This window comes from Delphinus delphis, chromosome 7 (assembly GCF_949987515.2).
Source record: "Delphinus delphis chromosome 7, mDelDel1.2, whole genome shotgun sequence".
Taxonomy (NCBI): domain Eukaryota; kingdom Metazoa; phylum Chordata; class Mammalia; order Artiodactyla; family Delphinidae; genus Delphinus; species Delphinus delphis.
This window is the reverse complement of record NC_082689.1, coordinates 94,570,782-94,589,116: the sequence shown is the minus strand read 5'-3', so window position 1 is coordinate 94,589,116 and position 18,335 is coordinate 94,570,782. Positions and strand designations below refer to the sequence as shown.

General features: G+C 45.6%; 1 protein-coding gene across 2 annotated transcripts in view; it reads left to right on the top strand.

The window, feature by feature from the left end:
- Positions 1–18,335, top strand: part of MGAT5 (alpha-1,6-mannosylglycoprotein 6-beta-N-acetylglucosaminyltransferase) — a 357,666-nt gene that overhangs the window by 311,579 nt on the left and 27,752 nt on the right. For both annotated transcript variants that reach the window (XM_060016916.1, XM_060016915.1), the window contains exons 13-14: positions 1,386–1,535; positions 10,696–10,842. In XM_060016916.1, coding sequence (XP_059872899.1) covers positions 1,386–1,535; positions 10,696–10,842 — 297 coding nt within the window. The remainder of the gene's footprint in view (positions 1–1,385; positions 1,536–10,695; positions 10,843–18,335) is intronic.

Here is an 18,335-nt window from a genome sequence, read left to right as displayed (position 1 = left end):
ACATCTCTGAGGTAATGAATTTAGCATCTTCCAGCCATGCCGAACATGGCATGAAATTAGACTTTAATTCGGAATGTTCATTTTATTCACACAGTAGGGTGCAGGGGTGGACTTGATTGATTGCCAACAAAACAAAATCTTTCAGTGCATAAAATGGAGAATGTGGACTGTACTGTTTTTCCAGTCGTGAAGACTTCGGTTACAGGATTTGAAACGTGTATCCCCCAAAGTTGAGTGCTTTGTAGTATTCTCACCTGCGAGATGTAGGCAGACGGTAGACCCGGAACCGGGCTCAGGATGCCTGGAGCTGTCCTACCAGGTCAGAGCGAGGGCCCCGCACCCCAGGGGTGTTGCTGCCCCTCCTCTCTTCAGAGCCCATCATGTGCTCTGTGGCTGCTGATGCCACACCCCCGTGTCCCTTGCGGTCTTAAGTCACAAAACCGACGATTATTACACTTTCCTGGAGTGTGTGAAAACAGGCTTCAAATGGGAAGAACCCTGTCCCACTTTTATACAACTGGAAAACATTACAGCACTTGAATCTTTCAAATGTCCAGGAAAAAAACCCCAAAAGACAGCCCACAAAATCCAGCTTGTGTGACTTAGTCCCACGGAAACATGAAGAGGAAGGGAAAGGGAGTTTGCTTCCTACTTGCAGGTGGTTTTGATTTAGAAAATGTGCCTCGAAATTCAGTTCCTACCAACACAGAGGAGAGGTTTTGTTTTGCTTCTAAGAAAAGTAAAACTACTCTTGAATGTTTCGGGGCTCATCAAGTTTCCATTTAACATTTTTTCCACTTTTGTCTACCTGGATATTCTCATCATCTCTGCATCTGCTGAGTCAATCAGTGTATATTGTGGGAAACTCTCATCCCCCCATGATCCGAAGTAGGTGGGATCCAGTTCTGACAACATGAGTTAATCATCACTAGAAATACTGGCAAGAGCTGGGGATGTTTGCGTTCCTCGGGGACAGTTTAGCGTCTCCAGATAAATATTCCAATCCAGCTGACTGCCTTCTCTGAGCTTTCCTTCCCCAAACTTACTCCCCCATAAGGAGGACAAGCCAAAAGCAAAGTGTTGGGTCCCCGGTAATTTACAAGGCTAGGACAATACTTCAAAACAATTGGTCTTGAGCCATCGTTACTATTCAGTAGTATGCCGCTATAGGATATGTTTCTTCCTGCAGAATTGTACAGTATCCACGTGACTGTTTTTACCCTCAAAATCCAGTCAGATTACTTTTGAAAGAAGTTTTAGGAATGCGGTTGCCAAATTCATGCAATCTGCATGTTAAGAGCTCCTGTCTCTGTGGCCTCCAGCTATGAGGCAGGTTTTTATGAGAACGAAAAGAGAAATACCTTCTCCTTGTGTCCCCTCTTTAGAATAAGAAGCTCTACTTGGACATCATTCACACATACATGGAAGTGCATGCGACTGTTTACGGCTCCAGCACAAAGAACATTCCCAGTTACGTGAAAAACCACGGGATCCTCAGTGGACGGGACTTGCAGTTCCTTCTCCGAGAAACCAAGGTAAGTTTTTTGTAGTTTTGTAAAAATGCATCAGTATTGTTGTGCGGAGGTTGTGTCTCTTGCCATTGCAAATGGGATCAGAATCTTCGGTGCTTTCTCTTCAGTGGTACCATTGATCTTCAGGTCATTGCTGGGCAGTGGTTTTCTAGACTAGCTGTAGCTTAAAAGTTAGCAAATTGTGAAAAAAACTTATTTACTGAGGACCTGCTTTGTGCCAAGAAGCATCAGGTGAGGGGCTGGGGACATGGCGGCAAACAGGAAAAGTAGGGTATCAGACGTTCTCAGAGAGCAGCAGCTTTCCCAGCAAGCCTGGGGCCACTTAACTCCTGCACCTCTCCAATCCCCCCTGTTCAAGGAACCCGTCCCCCAACTAGCTTTTCATCACACCTGCTTGTTCAAAATATTTGTACTGGACACTGGAGAAGTTCAGACAAGGGAAGAGTCCTTGGGGGCTCAGGGAGCAAGGAAGGCATTGTGAGAGCTGTGAGAGGTGAAGGATGTGGGTGTGGATACACCTGGCATTTGGCACAGACGGCAGTGAGTCAGGTGGTAGAGGTGGAGATGACACACCCAGGAGAGCCAAGAGACCAATCCAGCGAGTCTGTGTGTCGGGAAATAGTGGAAGATAAAATTTGATAAGGGGCTGAGGGTCTGAATGTCACAGCTGTAGAATTCAGGCCACGTGGTGTGGGCAGGTGGGTAGGAGCAACTGATGGACGGTCATTTCAGTAGCATGATGAGCGTGGTGTTTTCACATCCTGGGGGCGTCCACCCAGTGGTCTCTGTCCTTTCTATAATTCCGACATGGACGAACCCGGTGAGGTTAGGGGACCTGCAAATAGATCAGTGTTGGGCCTTGAAGGGTTGGCTGGCACGTTGATGTATTCCTCATGTTTATTAATAAGCTCTCTTTTAAAAAAATTAAACGTATATATCTTAAAAATCTTTCCGTATCAGAAGTAGCTGGGCTAAAGGATATATACGTTTTTAGTTTTAAAGGTTATAGCCAAAATGGCTCCACAGATATCATACAGTCTATCAGTCAGTGCTTGTTACCTTTCTCTGTGAGCGAGGCAGAGCACCTTTTCACATGTTTATCGCATAGATTCCTGATTCCTGCCTCTAAAGGCTGCACGTTCTTTAGGTAAAATACTGCAATCCATTAAAAGGGTTATGGTATTGAACACGATAACATCACAGGTATTAGACAGATATATCAGACTTCAGTAAGTTATTTAGATAAGCAAAGAGGATTGTAATACATACCATGAAAATTCATCTTTATTAATAAGCTCTTACGTGTGAATTTTACAAATATGTCTCGAGCAGCTCCTATGGGCCAGGCATCATGCAAGGGATACAGGGGCAAAGAAAACAAGCGCGATCCCTGCCCTGCATTATCAGTAGTGAATTGTTCAGCTCTGGTCCTGACTGCATTTTCATTGTCCAGGTAGAGGGGAGGGGCCGAGCGGATGAGCTTCTGTGGCATCGTAGCATTTCTGATCAGTGTGTGCGATACTTCAGTGTGGGAAAGCGTATTTGTAGATGCTGTCCTGTGTACTTCTCACCACAGCCTTCAGAGGTAGGCAGGGCAGGTATTACTGTTAACTTTATTCTAAACAGGAGGAAATAGACTAGAGAGTTGGGCTTGTCCATTGTCACTGAGGTCACCCTGGAGGTAACCCTGACTCGCGATTTTTTTATTGCAAGTGAAAGCTCTGCTAGGCCCTCGACGTACCAGCCTCATGAATAAACATACAAACTTAAGAACATTCAGTGGATAGTCACAAGCCCAAAGAATCCGCATCTCCTTTCTGCCTCAGTTTCTCCATAGGTAAATGCATTTGATCATGTCTACCTCCCAAGTCATGTGTGTGATGCCTTGAATAAATTCACTTGATAAATTTCTCTCCTTGGCCAAAGGAGAGAAAGTTTGTTTCATTAAGATTTGATTTCCTTACAAGGTCATCTGCAGTCTGATGACGGTGGCCATCATCAGTGCTCCCTGGTTTGCACTGTTTGCTTTCCGTTCACCTTCTGTCTTAGGAGGACATTTTAGAATCATTAGAAAGTCCAGGCTCTTTTTTTTGTTTTGGCGATACACGGGCCTCTCACTGTTGTGGCCTCTCCCGTTGCGGAGCATAAGCTCCGGACGCGCAGGCTCAGCGGCCATGGCTCACGGGCCCAGCCACTCCGCGGCACGTGGGATCTTCCCGGACCGGGGCACGAACCCGTGTCCCCTGCATCGGCAGGCGGGCTCTCAACCACTGCGCCACCAGGGAAGCCTGAAAGTCCAGGCTCTTTACCCGTAATGCTATTTTTGCTTCATTTTACTTTTCCCCACATCAGATTGTGGGAAAAGCTCAAGCTCCTTTAAAATTACAGTTGGCAACGCTGCTTCTCTGCCATCACTGTCCCACACGCTTCTATTAACCCAGCTGTGTGAATGTCTTACTCAGCCTTACAAATCTTAAAAGAACACTTACTTACAGACCGTCCACTTACTCTGTCAGAGAATGAGAGATAGGCCGAAGCTAAGGTCCCTGATGTGTGGAGAGCAACAGAGAAGAGGCCTGGAAGGCCCAGGCCATGAGGTCGGAGATTGCCTGAGATTACCCAAGGATTACAGCTGGAATTTTTTTTTTTTGAGTGTAAGGGTCATCTGTTTATCCTTGAAAAACTGGTACTTTCAGAGGATGTCGCTGATCCCATTTTGTATTTCCTGTTCAGAGGACTAGAATATAGGAAAGGACTCCGAGTGGAATTATGGCTAAAACGGTCGGCAAATATGATGAAAATGAGGCGGTGTGTTGCTGAGGCTCCCCCTCTACCCAGAACACAGCGGCAGCACTGAAATGAATGAATCTTGGGCTTTGGAATAATGACACTAAAGACTAGTCAGGCTTTGTATTTATAACCCTTTCTGCCTCTAACTCCTTCCTCGGTGTCTCTGAGCAATTTAAAAGTGATTTATTCCAATCCACGTTGGAAGTGCAGAACTGGGGATGCAGACAAGCAAATGTGTGTGGAATGAATGGGATGTGCACGTTCCTCAGACTCGTTATGGGAGAAGGAAGCGAGTCGGGTGCCCCTCAAGGTCTAGAGACATATTGAAATGATTGATGCATAATCAGCTTTTGACTTATTGTTTTTCTTTATGAGCCATCTTTGAATCTCTGCACCAAGCCCAGAAAACTGTCTCCTCAGCAGAATTGTGTCCCTGCGTGCGAGGAGGGGCCCTCATGAAGGGCCCACAGAGCCTAATGGAGATGGGAGGGATTCAGTGTAACCCTCAAGTCGGGGCTCAGGAGCTGGGAAGTTGTTGAATGTAGAAGACTCTTCTAATAGGCATATAAATGTGGATGAATTCATTATTTATCAAAAGACCAGAGATGAGTCATTTGGGCCAGCAAGCTCCAGGAGAGCAATTTAAGCCAGCAAATAAGGACTGAACTGGGGTGGCGTGTTTTTATTTTTGGCTTCAGTCCCCATCTTCCTTAATGTGATTTCTTTCTTCTCCTTCCTAATTTTCCCCTCCCTGTGCCCACCTCCCCCAGTCTCACCAGGGGAATTTCCTGACAGATTGGGGCATCCGCATCCCACACTGGCTTGGAGGAGCATTTGGAGTGAGCCCAAACGGGTACCTCCCTTTCTGACAGTGAGAGTCGAGAACAAATCTGGCTGTGGGAAAGCAGAGGAAGAAGCAGCTGCTGCCCCTGCTGTTGCCACACACCTTTTCTGCCCACAACTCTGGCCGTTTCCCCCTCCAGCCCTTGGATGGGTCATGGCGGCCCTGTTTTCCTCCCACGTTAGCTCAGCAGCTTAGCTGCGGTACTCGCCTAGAAGCCCTGGCAGGGTTGGAAGATAGGCAGTATGTACCACTGTCCCTGTTCCATTCCATCCTCGGGTCTTACCTCCCCTATCAACTGTGGCTCTTCCCACAAGCTTGGATGTGGTTGCACAAGCTCTGTCAGAAACCCAGGGACCAAGGCATCCACCACCAGTGGACCAGACCCTCGTGCAGCTCCATGAGAACCCAGGGGCTCTGCTTATTCTGTTGACAGTTACCTTCTCAGGGCCTGGCTTGCAGAGGCCTTCAGATAACCGGATGAAGAATGAAGGAAGGAGTCCAGAAGAAATCCACTGGCCATCTGGGATGTTGGGGCCATGCCCCTAGGAGTGATTTCTTGCTTTTCTCCTGAATCATGTGCCTAGATCTCCAAGATCTCCCCACCAAGGGACACTGTCCTTCTGATAGCCCGTGCTTGCTTCTCCGTGGTGTTGCCCACATCCTCAGGCCCTGTGAGAGAGAGCCCAAGAGCGAGCTTACTGCTGGAGCAACCCGTCTTCCGTGTCTACTTCAGGTCCTCCAGTATTCAACCTCAGGCAGTCAAGCAGGTTTCATCCTGGTGACAGGTCCCAAAAGCCATTCCCATTCCAACTAGATGGAAACGAATTCGCATACACTTACATATGCACACACACTCCATCCTCCCCCCTCCCCTCCCACATATGTATATAGAATGTAGAACGTATGGACATAGGATTTATTAACCTCTCCGAATGAGGTTTCAAGAACAAAGGCACCTCCTGACACCCAAATACACACAACCCATTCATATTATCATGGGGCACGACCGTGGGGTTTTACTGCAACAGTAACGACCATCTCTCTAACCCTTCCCTGTGTTAAGCCCTTTCCATGAATTCTCTCTTCATCACTAAAGTCCTCTGACCTCGGTACCGTTAGAGCACATCTTAACTGCGGTGGCGAGCCAGGCCTGTGATGCCTCTGCACCGTCAGGAGCTGAGGGGTAGGCCTGGTGAGCCATTGGGGTGAGAGTGGTGGCCCGGGACAGCTCCTGCGAGGAGGTGCACCTGAGCTGCCTCTTCGTAGCAGACATTGCATGCTGGCACAGCTGAAGATGGTCGGCTTCTACAGCTGTACATGTATCTGAATGTTCTCTTCCTCTCCATCTTCAGGGTAATATGCTTTCTCAATGCAAATTGCAATGCATTGGATTTTGTGCTGGGGCTTCCACATGACCGAAGGGCAGGGACTTGTGATCTCGATGTTGTTGTTGGGTTTTTTGTTTTGTTTCTGGAAGGCCACTTACATAGTGGGCATAGTCTGGGAGTCTACCCAGTGAGCTGGTCTCCAGGAAATGACCTTTGATTTAGTGGCCGATACTGACTACCCTGGGGTGCTTAAATGTGCTTGGCAAGTATCATTGTCTTTGTCTCCTTTGCCCTCCTAGACCTTTAGGAGACAGTCTTCAGGTAGGGTAGGTTAGGGGCTTATGGAGCCCAGGAGAGGGTGTAGCCAAACATATATGGGAGAGATTTGGGGCACTGTTTTCTCTTCCATCAGCGTTGGGTACAAAAGGGAAGACAGATGTCCAGAGAGGGGACCCTGCCGGCGACACAAAAGCATCACCTATCAGGAAAATAGATTTTCTCCATATGCAGCCTTGTGTGGATTCCTTTTAAAGATATAAAAGGGATACCTGTTATCAAAAATGTAATGATTCCCAATCATTGTGTGAAGAATAAACAAGTAAGGCTTAGCCGTTGCATGTGGCTCATGGGACTGGCCTTTGCTTGAGGCAGTCACTGTAAACTGTGTCCTCTCTGTCTTTTGATGGATGCCTCTCCCTGTTTTTTAATCCAGGTACTTTATGAAACACAGAGAACTCATAAATACACGTAAGCAGTGCTGAACCTCTCGTAAAACCCCAGAACCACAACTCCTGCACAGCAAACTCCAGCTAGACAACCAAAGGTCGTGTATGTGCTGCACGTAAAGTTGAACCTGGGTTTGAACTTGGACTAGTGTTTAGCGAACACTTACTAAGTGCCAAACCTTGGAATACATCCTTTCCATGAAATATCTCCTTGAATCCTCAGAGCAGCCCCGAGAAATAAAGCACGATTACTTTCACCACTTTACACATGAAAAGACAGGTTTAGAGAGCTTGTGTTACCTTGACTAAGGCCCATAGCTAGACAGAATGCATTATCAGTGGACCTCAGATACTCCATAGAGAGAAGCGTATAACAATTTCCCACAGTTACAGAGCTAGGAAATGATGCAGTCAGGGTTGGAAACCTGGTCAGCCTGACTCCAGAGCTTGTGCTCTTAATCACCACATTGTCCTGATCTCAGAACTACCTTTATCCGCCTTTAAAGGATTCTTTGTGAACTACTCCGCTTAGGGGTTTAAAACAATTTTGCTTCTCCTTTCACACAGAGTGAAAATCTGAGTGGTTTAACTAATAAACTCTTTGTCGACATGTAGGGACTTCCCAATCCTGGAGCTTTATCTGTTCTCTCTTCCTTAGTGTTAGTTCAAAAGTTAAATTTTAGAGCATGTAATTTAAAGCTCTATTTAGAAATGCTCGTTGATGGAGTCAGAGCTGCAGCCATGGAGATGTGCCGTCGTCTGGAAGATCCTCATTACATTCTAGGCTTCTGAAAGCCAGATGAAGTATCAATAAAATATGCTGTGTCCTCCTGAGGAGTTAAGCCTCTGCACTTGAATGAATTCTTGCAGTGTCTCTCTTGCCCCCATGCTAAGGAAATCTGTAAGCGAGCAGAATGACGGGGGGAGTGGGGAATTAGGGGAAAAGCAATTTAGTGTGGTTAAGGTACCAGCGTGTGGCAAGGCCGTCAGCGCTCAAAAGTTCATGGAATACCCTTTGGTGGCGATGAACTCTCTGCCTATCCTGTTGTCATTCAAACCTCAAGTGTGCTATTTGACCTTAATACATCTGCTCCATTATAATGTCACAGGTAGTGAGTACGCAGGAAGCAAGAAGGAAGGTTGCTTATTGACAGAAGTGACAAAGAACTGTTATTTTGGTGTTTCCAAGGAATGCGCTTCCTGCGATCCTAATGAGTGTGACGAGAAGACTCATTGCCAAGAAATTGTGTGATGTTTGCTTTATCTTCTTTCTGAAATGGTGCGGCTTCGGAGAGTTAGCCTGAAGTGTTTATGTGTACTGAGATATTCGGATGCCAGCAGGGCAGAAGAGGGGGTGCAAGTCGTTATTCACATATAATTAAACCTAGGTCACATTCAAGTCCATTAAGCAACAGCCTCAAATCCTTTTAATTAATGGGTTCAGATTGGTGGGCCTGAAGGAGCTAATTAAATTTTTTTTCCCAGGATTTTCTATTTAAATAGACAACCATTGTGCTTCCTACATTTCCTCCAAAGTTATTCTTTGTAATTTAGTGTTGATGAAGGTATCAACACTTCATGGCAGGCCCTGGTTTTCAGAGGTCAGAAAACACTGTCGGCCCCTGGTTAAACCCACGGAGACCCCTGTCTGCATCTTCCAGGATCTGGAAGTCCTGTGCCTTCCTGAGCCCAGCCACGGCCTGACAGAGGTCCTCTTTTCCCTGGAGAGCCGACACCTCCTCCCCCAAATCTGCTGGGGGCGGCAGATCACAGAGATCAAAAGCCTCAAGGATAGTAACCCCGGGTTCTTCGTATTTAACAAAGCTGGGATGTCTTGGGACTATTTCTTCATGCCCTCATGGAAGACGGCTTCCAAGCTCTTCTGCTACCACATTTTCCCTCACCCCTGTGTCTCCAGTTCTTCTGCTCCAGGAGAGATGACCCAGCCAGCAGTGAGAGCTCGGCTGGCTTCTCAAAGCTTTTCTTCCACAGTTCCCTCCTCTGTGGACGCCCCTGAGGGTCATCTCAAGGTTTACAGGATATGAAAGGTTATTCTTCCCAAACAATAAAAAGGTTAAGTACCCTGTTCTGTGCAGAAGAACATATAGTTATAGGATAGGGCATCTCTCCAGAAAACCTGAGATTTTAGTTTCTTGCCCCAGGAAATTCCCTGCGGGGGCTTCACGACTCTTCAATATGCCTAACATGGGCCACGCTGCATGTCCAGCCCTGGAATTGAGTGCCCAGCACATACGGGTTGCATCTTCCAGTGCTGCCGGGGTTAGACTCAGGGCTGTCTAGGCAGAAGTATTCCAAATCATCATTCAATTAAAGCAGCTGCAGAGACAGGATTACTGGGGAGAGGGCCCGGGAAAGGAGACCCAAGCATCTAGCCGTATCCAATTCAGCAGCATCCTTCACGCTCGGGCATGCCCGTGTGGATGTTCCCCAACATGATGGCAGAAGGAAAGGACACCCTGGGACCCAGTTATCCTTTGCCACTTGATGTGCCTGGGAGACTGGAGAGATTTCAGCATTTGCTCCTTCCTGTGGGTAGGGAGATCTCACACGTCACCAAGCCTAGACTTGGACCAAGCCCATCAGGACCCACAGCCGTCCAGTGGTGTGAAATACCCCGAGGGGAGGGTACGCAAGGATGCCTTTCTATGAGATGATGTTTCATTTCTGGACCCAGGAGTCAGTGCCACTGACTGCAGGGAGTCAGTCCCCTTTGTCACAGCGGCTCTCAGCCGTGGTCCCTGTGAGGACTCTGAGATGTGTTTTTGCTGCCATCTCTTGTCTGCCATGGGGACAACTCGTGGTTTACTTGCTGGGGTGGGAAAGGCTTGCCCAGTTACAGCTCTACACCCTCTCCCCACATTGAGGGGAAAATAAAACCCAAGATGCTGGTGTCCCCCAGCGAAAACCCCATTATGAAAACCCATGTTTGCTGACCTACCATCATTTTAATGCAGCTCCATGTGAACTGTAATCAAACCGCCGAGCGACCTTTCTGTCCCTCTGCCCAGCATCACTGAAAGGGCCTGTTGTTCCTTTGGTTCAATGAAGAAACCTTCTGTTTAGTTAAGCAAGTGTTTTTGCAGTCATGTCTCCTGGTAAGTTACAGAAAGATTATTGTTGGGTCTTGGGTTTTGTTGTTGTTTTTATTCTTTGAGTACCTCCACCCCCCTACCCCTTCAGCTGCCCACCCTGACACTTACTGCTTTACTTTTTTACAAAGGAAGGAAATTCATAATGACCTGAGCAGCTTCCTGGGCCCTTCAAGGTCCCTGGTCATGTTTTTCAGGTCCTAGTGTAAACTGGCTTCTCATTTATCCACCCCCAACCAGGGCCTGGGAACTTTCCAGAGTCTCAGAGGCATCAGCACAGGAAAGGAGCCCAGAAGAGACCCCCATGAGCCAGGGACGCCAGTCTGATTGATGTGTTTACATGTGGTGTGCTTCTCTGTCTTACAGCTGTTTGTTGGACTTGGGTTCCCTTATGAAGGCCCGGCTCCCTTGGAGGCCATCGCAAATGGATGTGCTTTTCTGAATCCCAAGTTCAACCCACCCAAAAGCAGCAAAAACACAGACTTTTTCATTGGCAAGCCAACTCTGAGAGAGGTAAGCATCTGTAAAACTCATTCTACTTTCACTCATAGGAATGGTAGCTATTTATTGAGTGCTAGGAGCCCATTTGAACCTCAGAGCCTTGGACGGTAGGTATTGTCAACTTCATTTCACTTAGTTGGGTGGAAGGGGGGGGTGTGCAGGGGCTCAGAGAGATGGATGACTTGATTACATCCCCTCACTAAGTAGGGGCAGAGCCAGGATTTCGATCTATTTCCGTTCTACAAAGTACGGGGTCTTTTCGCCCTACCCCATCTCCATCCTAATTTGAACAGATATCGCCGGTCTTCCAATTAGCTGAACTCTGATTCCCTGGATGATTGGAGTTTATGGAATAAAAAGAAAATCAAGGGGTTAACAGGTATTTTTAAAGAACCTACTCTCTGTGAGGAGCTTTGGGGAATACAACGTGGGCCGTGGGCTCCTTCCTTGAAGAATCCTCATCCTTGAGAAGAAAGACATATCGGGGTGACTGAATAGTATGCCTGGTATTTTAGCCGACTGTCAGCAGGGTGCCGTCCTGGGAAGCAGTCCTGCCGTCGCTCGAACCATTTGCAGAAGCCTTATTTGGATTGCCTTTGGAGGTCCTCTCGAAAATCCACAGTAGGTGATGAATCACCATTGAAGGCAGTTGGATTCTATTTGGAACCATAAACCAAAGTCATTTAGAGCATGTGAGTGACCAGGCTGGGTGTTTCTATATCTGGTTAGAAACACGTGTGTGCAAGAACCCATAAGATTGATTTCTTATTATTTCTTATTTATTTCTGCACAGTTCGTAAGTGGCTCTCCGGGCTGCTTTCAAGGAGGAAGCCTCTAAGTGTCGATTTGTCCCAGTGCCCTTGTCATTTGGGACCGTCTGCTGGGGAGGACACTGCTGGGCAGCCCTCCCGGGACATGTTTCTAAAGCATACATTTTTCACCTCTGCTACTTTTTTTTTTTTTTTTTGCCGTACACGGGCCTCTCACTGTTGTGGCCTCTCCCGTTGCGGAGCACAGGCTCCGGACGCGCAGGCTGAGCGGCCATGGCCCATGGGCCCAGCCGCTCTGCGGCATGTGGGATCTTCCCGGACCGGGGCACGAACCCGCGTCGCCTGCATCGGCAGGCGGACTCTGAACCACTGCGCCACCAGGGAAGCCCACCTCTGCTACTTTTAAACCTTTCTGGGTCAGTTCTCCTGACCCCATTCCCCCCTTCCCCAAATAGTATATAAAACACATTTTCCGTGATTATTCTTTACCTTTCAGTCAGAGAACTTACCAGTTAATAGAGTTGATCATTCTGAGAGTTCTTTTCGTTGACCCACCCCATCACTGGTGAGAGGGCCAAAGGAGATGGAAGAAGATCAGCAAGACCACAGATGATCCTGAAAAAGATGAACCTATGGCCCAGATAACCTCTGACAAAGGTTAACGAGGCGTGTGCGTGTGTGTGCGCTCACGCTTGCTTTTTCCTTCTGCTAGTATTGTAAATTTGAGTTCTTCATTTTGGGGGGCGGGCGGTCATTCCTCAGCAACACTTAATGCACACAGTGTTTGGACTTCCCGTCCTGTGGGGCAGGTACCAGAACACAGATCAGGAACCTTCAGTCTGGTACCCAAGAACTTACTCTTTGCAAAGGTTTGAAAGGATGCTCCCCAGCAGTGAGAATGCCTCAACTTAGGCATCTGTGCTTTAGCGTGCGACTGACTTTGAAACTTCGGAGCTCTGGGTAGGAAATGTGGGCTAATCAATCATTCCTGTGTTACGTTTGAATGTAGGAAATCTCTGAAGTTCTACATCTGCCTAAATTGGACAATTATTTGTAATTTTCGATGTTTTTTTGTGATAAATTATACACAGTGAGAAACGATGATTTTAACCTTTTTTGAGTGTACAGTTCACTGGCGTTCAGTACATTCGCGATGTTGTGCAGTCATCACCACTGTCCACTCTCATAGATTTATTGTTCCAAACAGAAGCTCTGTACATTAACAGTAACTCTCCGTTCTCCCCTGCTCCAGCCCTGAATAGAAGAGTAACCACTACTCTACTTTCTGTCTATAGAAATTTACCTATTCTAGGTGCCTAACGTAAGTGTCATCGTACAGTGTTCGTGACCAGCTTATTTCACTAAGCATGTTTTCAAGGTTCGTTCATGTTACATGTGTCAGAACCTTTCCTTTTTAAGGCTGAATAATATTTCATCGTATGAATAGCCCACATTTTGTTTATCCGTTCCTCTGTTCATCGACACTTGGATTGTTTCCATTTCTTGTCTATTACAAAAAGTGCTGCTACAAACATGGGTGTACAAGTATGTCTTTGAGTCCTTGCTTTCAGTTCTTTGTAGTATATATACCTATGAGTGGAATTGCTGGAACTTGCTTTTTATTTTGAAATAATATTAGTCTTAAAGAAAAGCTGCAGAAAGAGTACAAAGTTTGGTTATATGCTTCATGCAGCTTCCACTAATGGTAACATATTATAAAACCACAGTGTAATTGCCAAAACCAAGAAGTTAACATTGGTACCGTAATATTATCTAAACTACAGACTCTATTTGGATTTCACCAGTTTTTCCACTAACATCCTTTTTCTGGTCCAGCCTCCCACATGGCCTTTACCTGTCATGTCTCTTTAGTCTCCTCCAATCTGTGCCAATTCTTCAGTCTTTCACTGTCATTCATGACCTTGACATTTTGAAAGAGTACCAGTCAGTTGTTCTGTACACTGTCCCTCCATTTGGATTCGACTGGTGTTTTCTCCTGATTAGTTTGAGGTTACACATTTTTGGCAAGAATCCCACAGAAGTCATGTGGCCTCAGTGTATCATGTCAGGGGGTGCGTGATACCGATGTCTTATTACTTGGTGATGTAACCTTGATCACTTGGTTAAGGTCATGTTTGCCAGGTTTCTCCACCATAAAGTTACTGTTTTTCTCTATATTGGGGGAAGTACTTTGAGACCATGCAGATACCCTCGTTCTCCTCCAACTTTTGCCCATTTATTTTTACCATGTATCTATCAGTGGATCTTTCTTGCAACCATTGTTACAGTGATATTCTAATGATGATTTTTCCCTCATGATTTTTCTTTCTGGTTTCCCATGATAATAACCATCTTAGTTAACATTTATTGGAGCACTTACTGTGTGCTAAGCGCTTTTTAAAAATGATTTTTTATTGAAGTATAGTTGATATACAATGTTGTATTACTTTCAGGTGTACAGCAAAGTGATTCAGTTTCATATATATATTTTTTCTTTTTCAGATTCTTTTCCCATATAGGTTATTACAAAATATTGAGTATAGTTCCCTGTGCTATACAGTAGGTCCTTGTTTTTTTATCCATTTTATATATAGTAGTATGTATACATTATTCCCAAATTCCTAATTTATCCCTCCCCCTACCCCACCCTTTCCCCTTCGGTAACCATAAGTTTGTTTTCTATGTCTATGAGTCTTTTTCTGTTTTGTAAATAAGTTCATTTGTATCATTTTTTTAGATTCCACATATAAGTGATATCACATGGTATTTGCCTTTCTCTGTCTGACTTACTAATGCATGAAAAGCAAAGAAACCCATCAGTTTTCTTATTGCAGTTTCTATATACAAGACTTTGGGAAATGATTCATCAAAAGTATTTTGGACTGACTTGGTACCTTCTTGATCACTAGAATTAGATAATAATTTCAATTTTGATAATTCTGAAGATTTTGATAACACTGTATTACAACTGAGTACTTTTTCCTGAAAAAAATTTAAGACCCTCTTAAACACAATCTAACGCTTTCCCAGTGAATGATGTAATGTTACATAGATCAGATCAGCCAGTATGAAATTGTTGAGAAAAGTATGTTCATGCTGTCGGTTGTGATTCTTTAGTAATTTGCTTTTTGTTGAGGTGATAGAGGGTTTTCATTCTTCATGGCATCAAAAGGGAATAGGTGTTGGAGCTGCCGCCCAGGCATTTGGTTCCTCCTGTCCTTTCAGCTGGTCCCACCAGTGCTGGAATGAGACTCCGGTTAGAATGGCACTGGGGGAGGCTTTCAACAGCTGCTCAGCAAGTGACCTCCCACAAGTGACTCCATCAGTCCTGGGCCCCCGTGGGAGGCCTGGGATGCAGAGGTCAGCTGACAGATGTTCATTGTATCCCCACAGGGCCTGTGGTACTAAGTCACTGCATTGGGGGAACTTATCAAGACACATTTCCTGTTTCCCAGGAGCTCAGATTTTGATATGGAAGTGTGATAAGAGTGATGTCTAATCAACGGGCATGCGTAAGGAAAGAGCTGAGTACATTAAGCAGGGGAAGTTAACTTGGAGTGGTGCCCGGCGGAGGATGTGCTGGGTTAGCTAGAAGGGGATAGTGGGGGAGCTGCGCTTTAGAGGAAAAGAAGAGTCGGGTTTTGAGTTGGAGAAGCATGAATGTTGATGCGTTGGAGGGAAACCCCAAGCAGGTCACTTTACTTTATGCAGGAGGGCAGGTTCCATCTGATGTCCATTTCCTTCTCCGCTGGAGACGGTGCAGAGAGCAGGCTGATAGCCAGTGACATGACACAGCTTTGAGGGGAGCCAGTGAACCTGACCTCACAGGCAGGTGGGCCGCCCCACTCTGCTCTTTCGGCTCACAGAATCCCCCTGATCAAAGATGCTTTTAATTGGGAAAGAGCTATCAACACTTGTACAGATTTCTAAGGGTCAAGAATCCCTAGGAAGTATCCTTTTTCTTTTTTTCCTCAGCAAATAGAAGAATTTTAACCAAAGCGTATATAATTACGTAGCTATCTTCTTGTGCCCTTGCTAATCTTTTGAGCTAAGCATCAATAGATCCATGTAAATGGGTCCATGTAAATTGCATCTATGTCTCTTCTTTGCCTTCATTTGAAGAGAAGTCTAAATTTTTCTTTGTATTTAGAAAACAAAAAGCTTTGTTTTTATTTTTGCGTTGGACCCATTTTTAAAACCACAGTGTACACACTCAAGAGAAGTTCCGTATGCCTTAAGTATCATGTGGTTGGTTCAAGTTACACTTTAAATGTAATATAATTTGGATTTCTCTCTTTATATTGGGAGACATATTAGTAGGTTCTGTTTTTTTTTTTGTTTTTTTTTTTTGCGGTACGCGGGCCTCTCACTGCTGTGGCCTCTCCCGTTGCGGAACACAGGCTCCAGACACGCAGGCTCAGCGGCCATGGCTCACAGGCCCAGCTACCCCGCGGCATGTGGGATCTTCCCGGACCGGGGCACAAACCCGTGTCCCCTGCATCGGCAGGCGGACTCTCAACCACTGTGCCACCAGGGAAGCCCGGTTCTTAATCATTATTCTGACATTTTGTAAACCATTAGAAATTCTCTGACTCCAAGGTTTCCTTTTCCATAAAGAGAACTTGTGTTCTTCTTGGAGATTTAATAGCCGCTCTGAAACAAAGTATTATATTTAATAAGATTTTCATTACTTTTACAGACTATACTCCAGTAAATATACTGATTGATATACGATAGCTCAGATCATACGGTTCTCAATAAATTAACAAAGACGAATGGAACATTCAGAGGGGGAATAATGAATCACAAAACGCCTTACTCATAAAGTTAAGTAACCCTCCATAAATGTAAATGAACAAAATGATAATGGCTCAGCATCTTGTGTTTTCCAAGTGCTTAGAGCAACCTTGTAAATGAGCAGGGACCTTAAAAGGCAGAGGGGAGAGAGACTGCTAAGTAGTGACACTAAAAGAGAACCAACTTTCATTTACCCTGATTCAGTTGGAAGAATTAATTAGTTTGTTCTCCAGGCTACAAAATGAAAATGGTGTGACACTTTACTCAGCTTCAGGAAAGGTCTAATGCAGACATACATTCAGTCCTGGATTTTGTTTTAGGTTAGCTGGTTTTAAGCAACTGATGAAAAGGCTGGTGTTTCCATTGAGCTCCTTTTGGTCACTGTCTTAAGAGCTCAAGAGCATCCTTTAAAATTGTCGTCTTCCGTTTTTGTCAAAAGGTAAAAAGTTGTTGAAGGGCTAGATTTGAATTTGCTCTGCTGCTTTCTCGCTATGTGGTCTTGGGGAGTTGTAAGCCCCCCTAACCCTCAGAATCCTCATCAATGCACAGGAAACCTGATAAATAATGTCTGCTCAGGTGATTAGCCCAGTGCCTGCCCCAGCTGAGGGGCCTCACTGATGCTTGCTCAATCTAAAATATGTGCTGAGAAAAAGAAAAGGGTCTCCCCCAGCTCCAGGTGCCTGCGGGCACTCTTCTTCTATCCCTGACCACGCAGCTGAGCAAAAGAAAAAGGGTATATGTCAGAAGCATGGGGAGCTGCAGACTAGAGAGGGGCGTGACTCTGGCAGAAGAGGCAGGAGCAAAGTCTAGGATACCTGCACCTCAGAATCGCCTGATTTCCACGAGTGGGGGCCAGAGGAGGCTCAGAGTGGGGGCCCAGTAATTTATCTTCTGGGTTTCCCCCGAGTAATGCATGCACACCATTGGTGTGGTAAGACACGAAGAACGGTGGCCAAGAGCAAGCTGCAGAGGTGCCAGTTGAATCACCCAGTCCTCTGAGTATATTGGGATCTGAAGGAAGAAAAGGGAACCAGCTTGGCCTCAACCCTTCCACACCCAACACCTTCTTTTATTCTAAGTGTATTATAACATCTTCTTTTCACTCCTGAAATGAAAAATATACCCTGCTAACATCATACAGAGTGAAGTAAGTCAGAAAGAGAAAGACAAATACCGTATGCTGACACATATATATGGAATCTAAGAAAAAAAAAAAAGGTCATGAAGAACCTAGGGGTAAGACGGGAATAAAGACACAGACCTACTAGAGAATGGACTTTAGGACCTGGGGAGGGGGAAGGGTAAGCTGTGACAAAGTGAGAGAGTGGCATGGACATATATACACTACCAAATGTAGAATAGATAGCTAGTGGGAAGCAGCCGCATAGCACAGGGAGGTCAGCTCCGTGCTCTGTGACCACCTAGAGGGGTGGGATAGGGAGGGTGGGAGGGAGGGAGACGCAAGAGGGAAGAGATATGGGGATGTATGTATATGTATAACTGATTCACTCTGTTATACAGCAGAAACTAACACACCATTGTAAAGCAATTATACTCCAATAAAGATGTTTAAAAAATCTATTCAATTGCAAGTTTAATCTAAATAAAATCAAAGAGAAATGCGATTATCACACACACACAAAGAATGATTCTCTAATTCTAATATGAAAGAGAAGTAAAAGGAAAATACTTTGCTATAAGGTAATAGATATTTTGTGTATATGTGGTCCAGAAATACTGTATCATACCCATGAACCACACTAGAAGGCATCATGGTGTCTCATTCCTCCTTACAGTGAATATGTTTGTATTTAAGAAGAATAGGGCTTCCCTGGTGGCACAGTGGTTGAGGGTCCGCCTGCCGATGCAGGGGACATGGGTTCGTGCCCCGGTCCGGGAAGATCCCACGTGCCGCGGAGCGGCTGGGCCCGTGAGCCA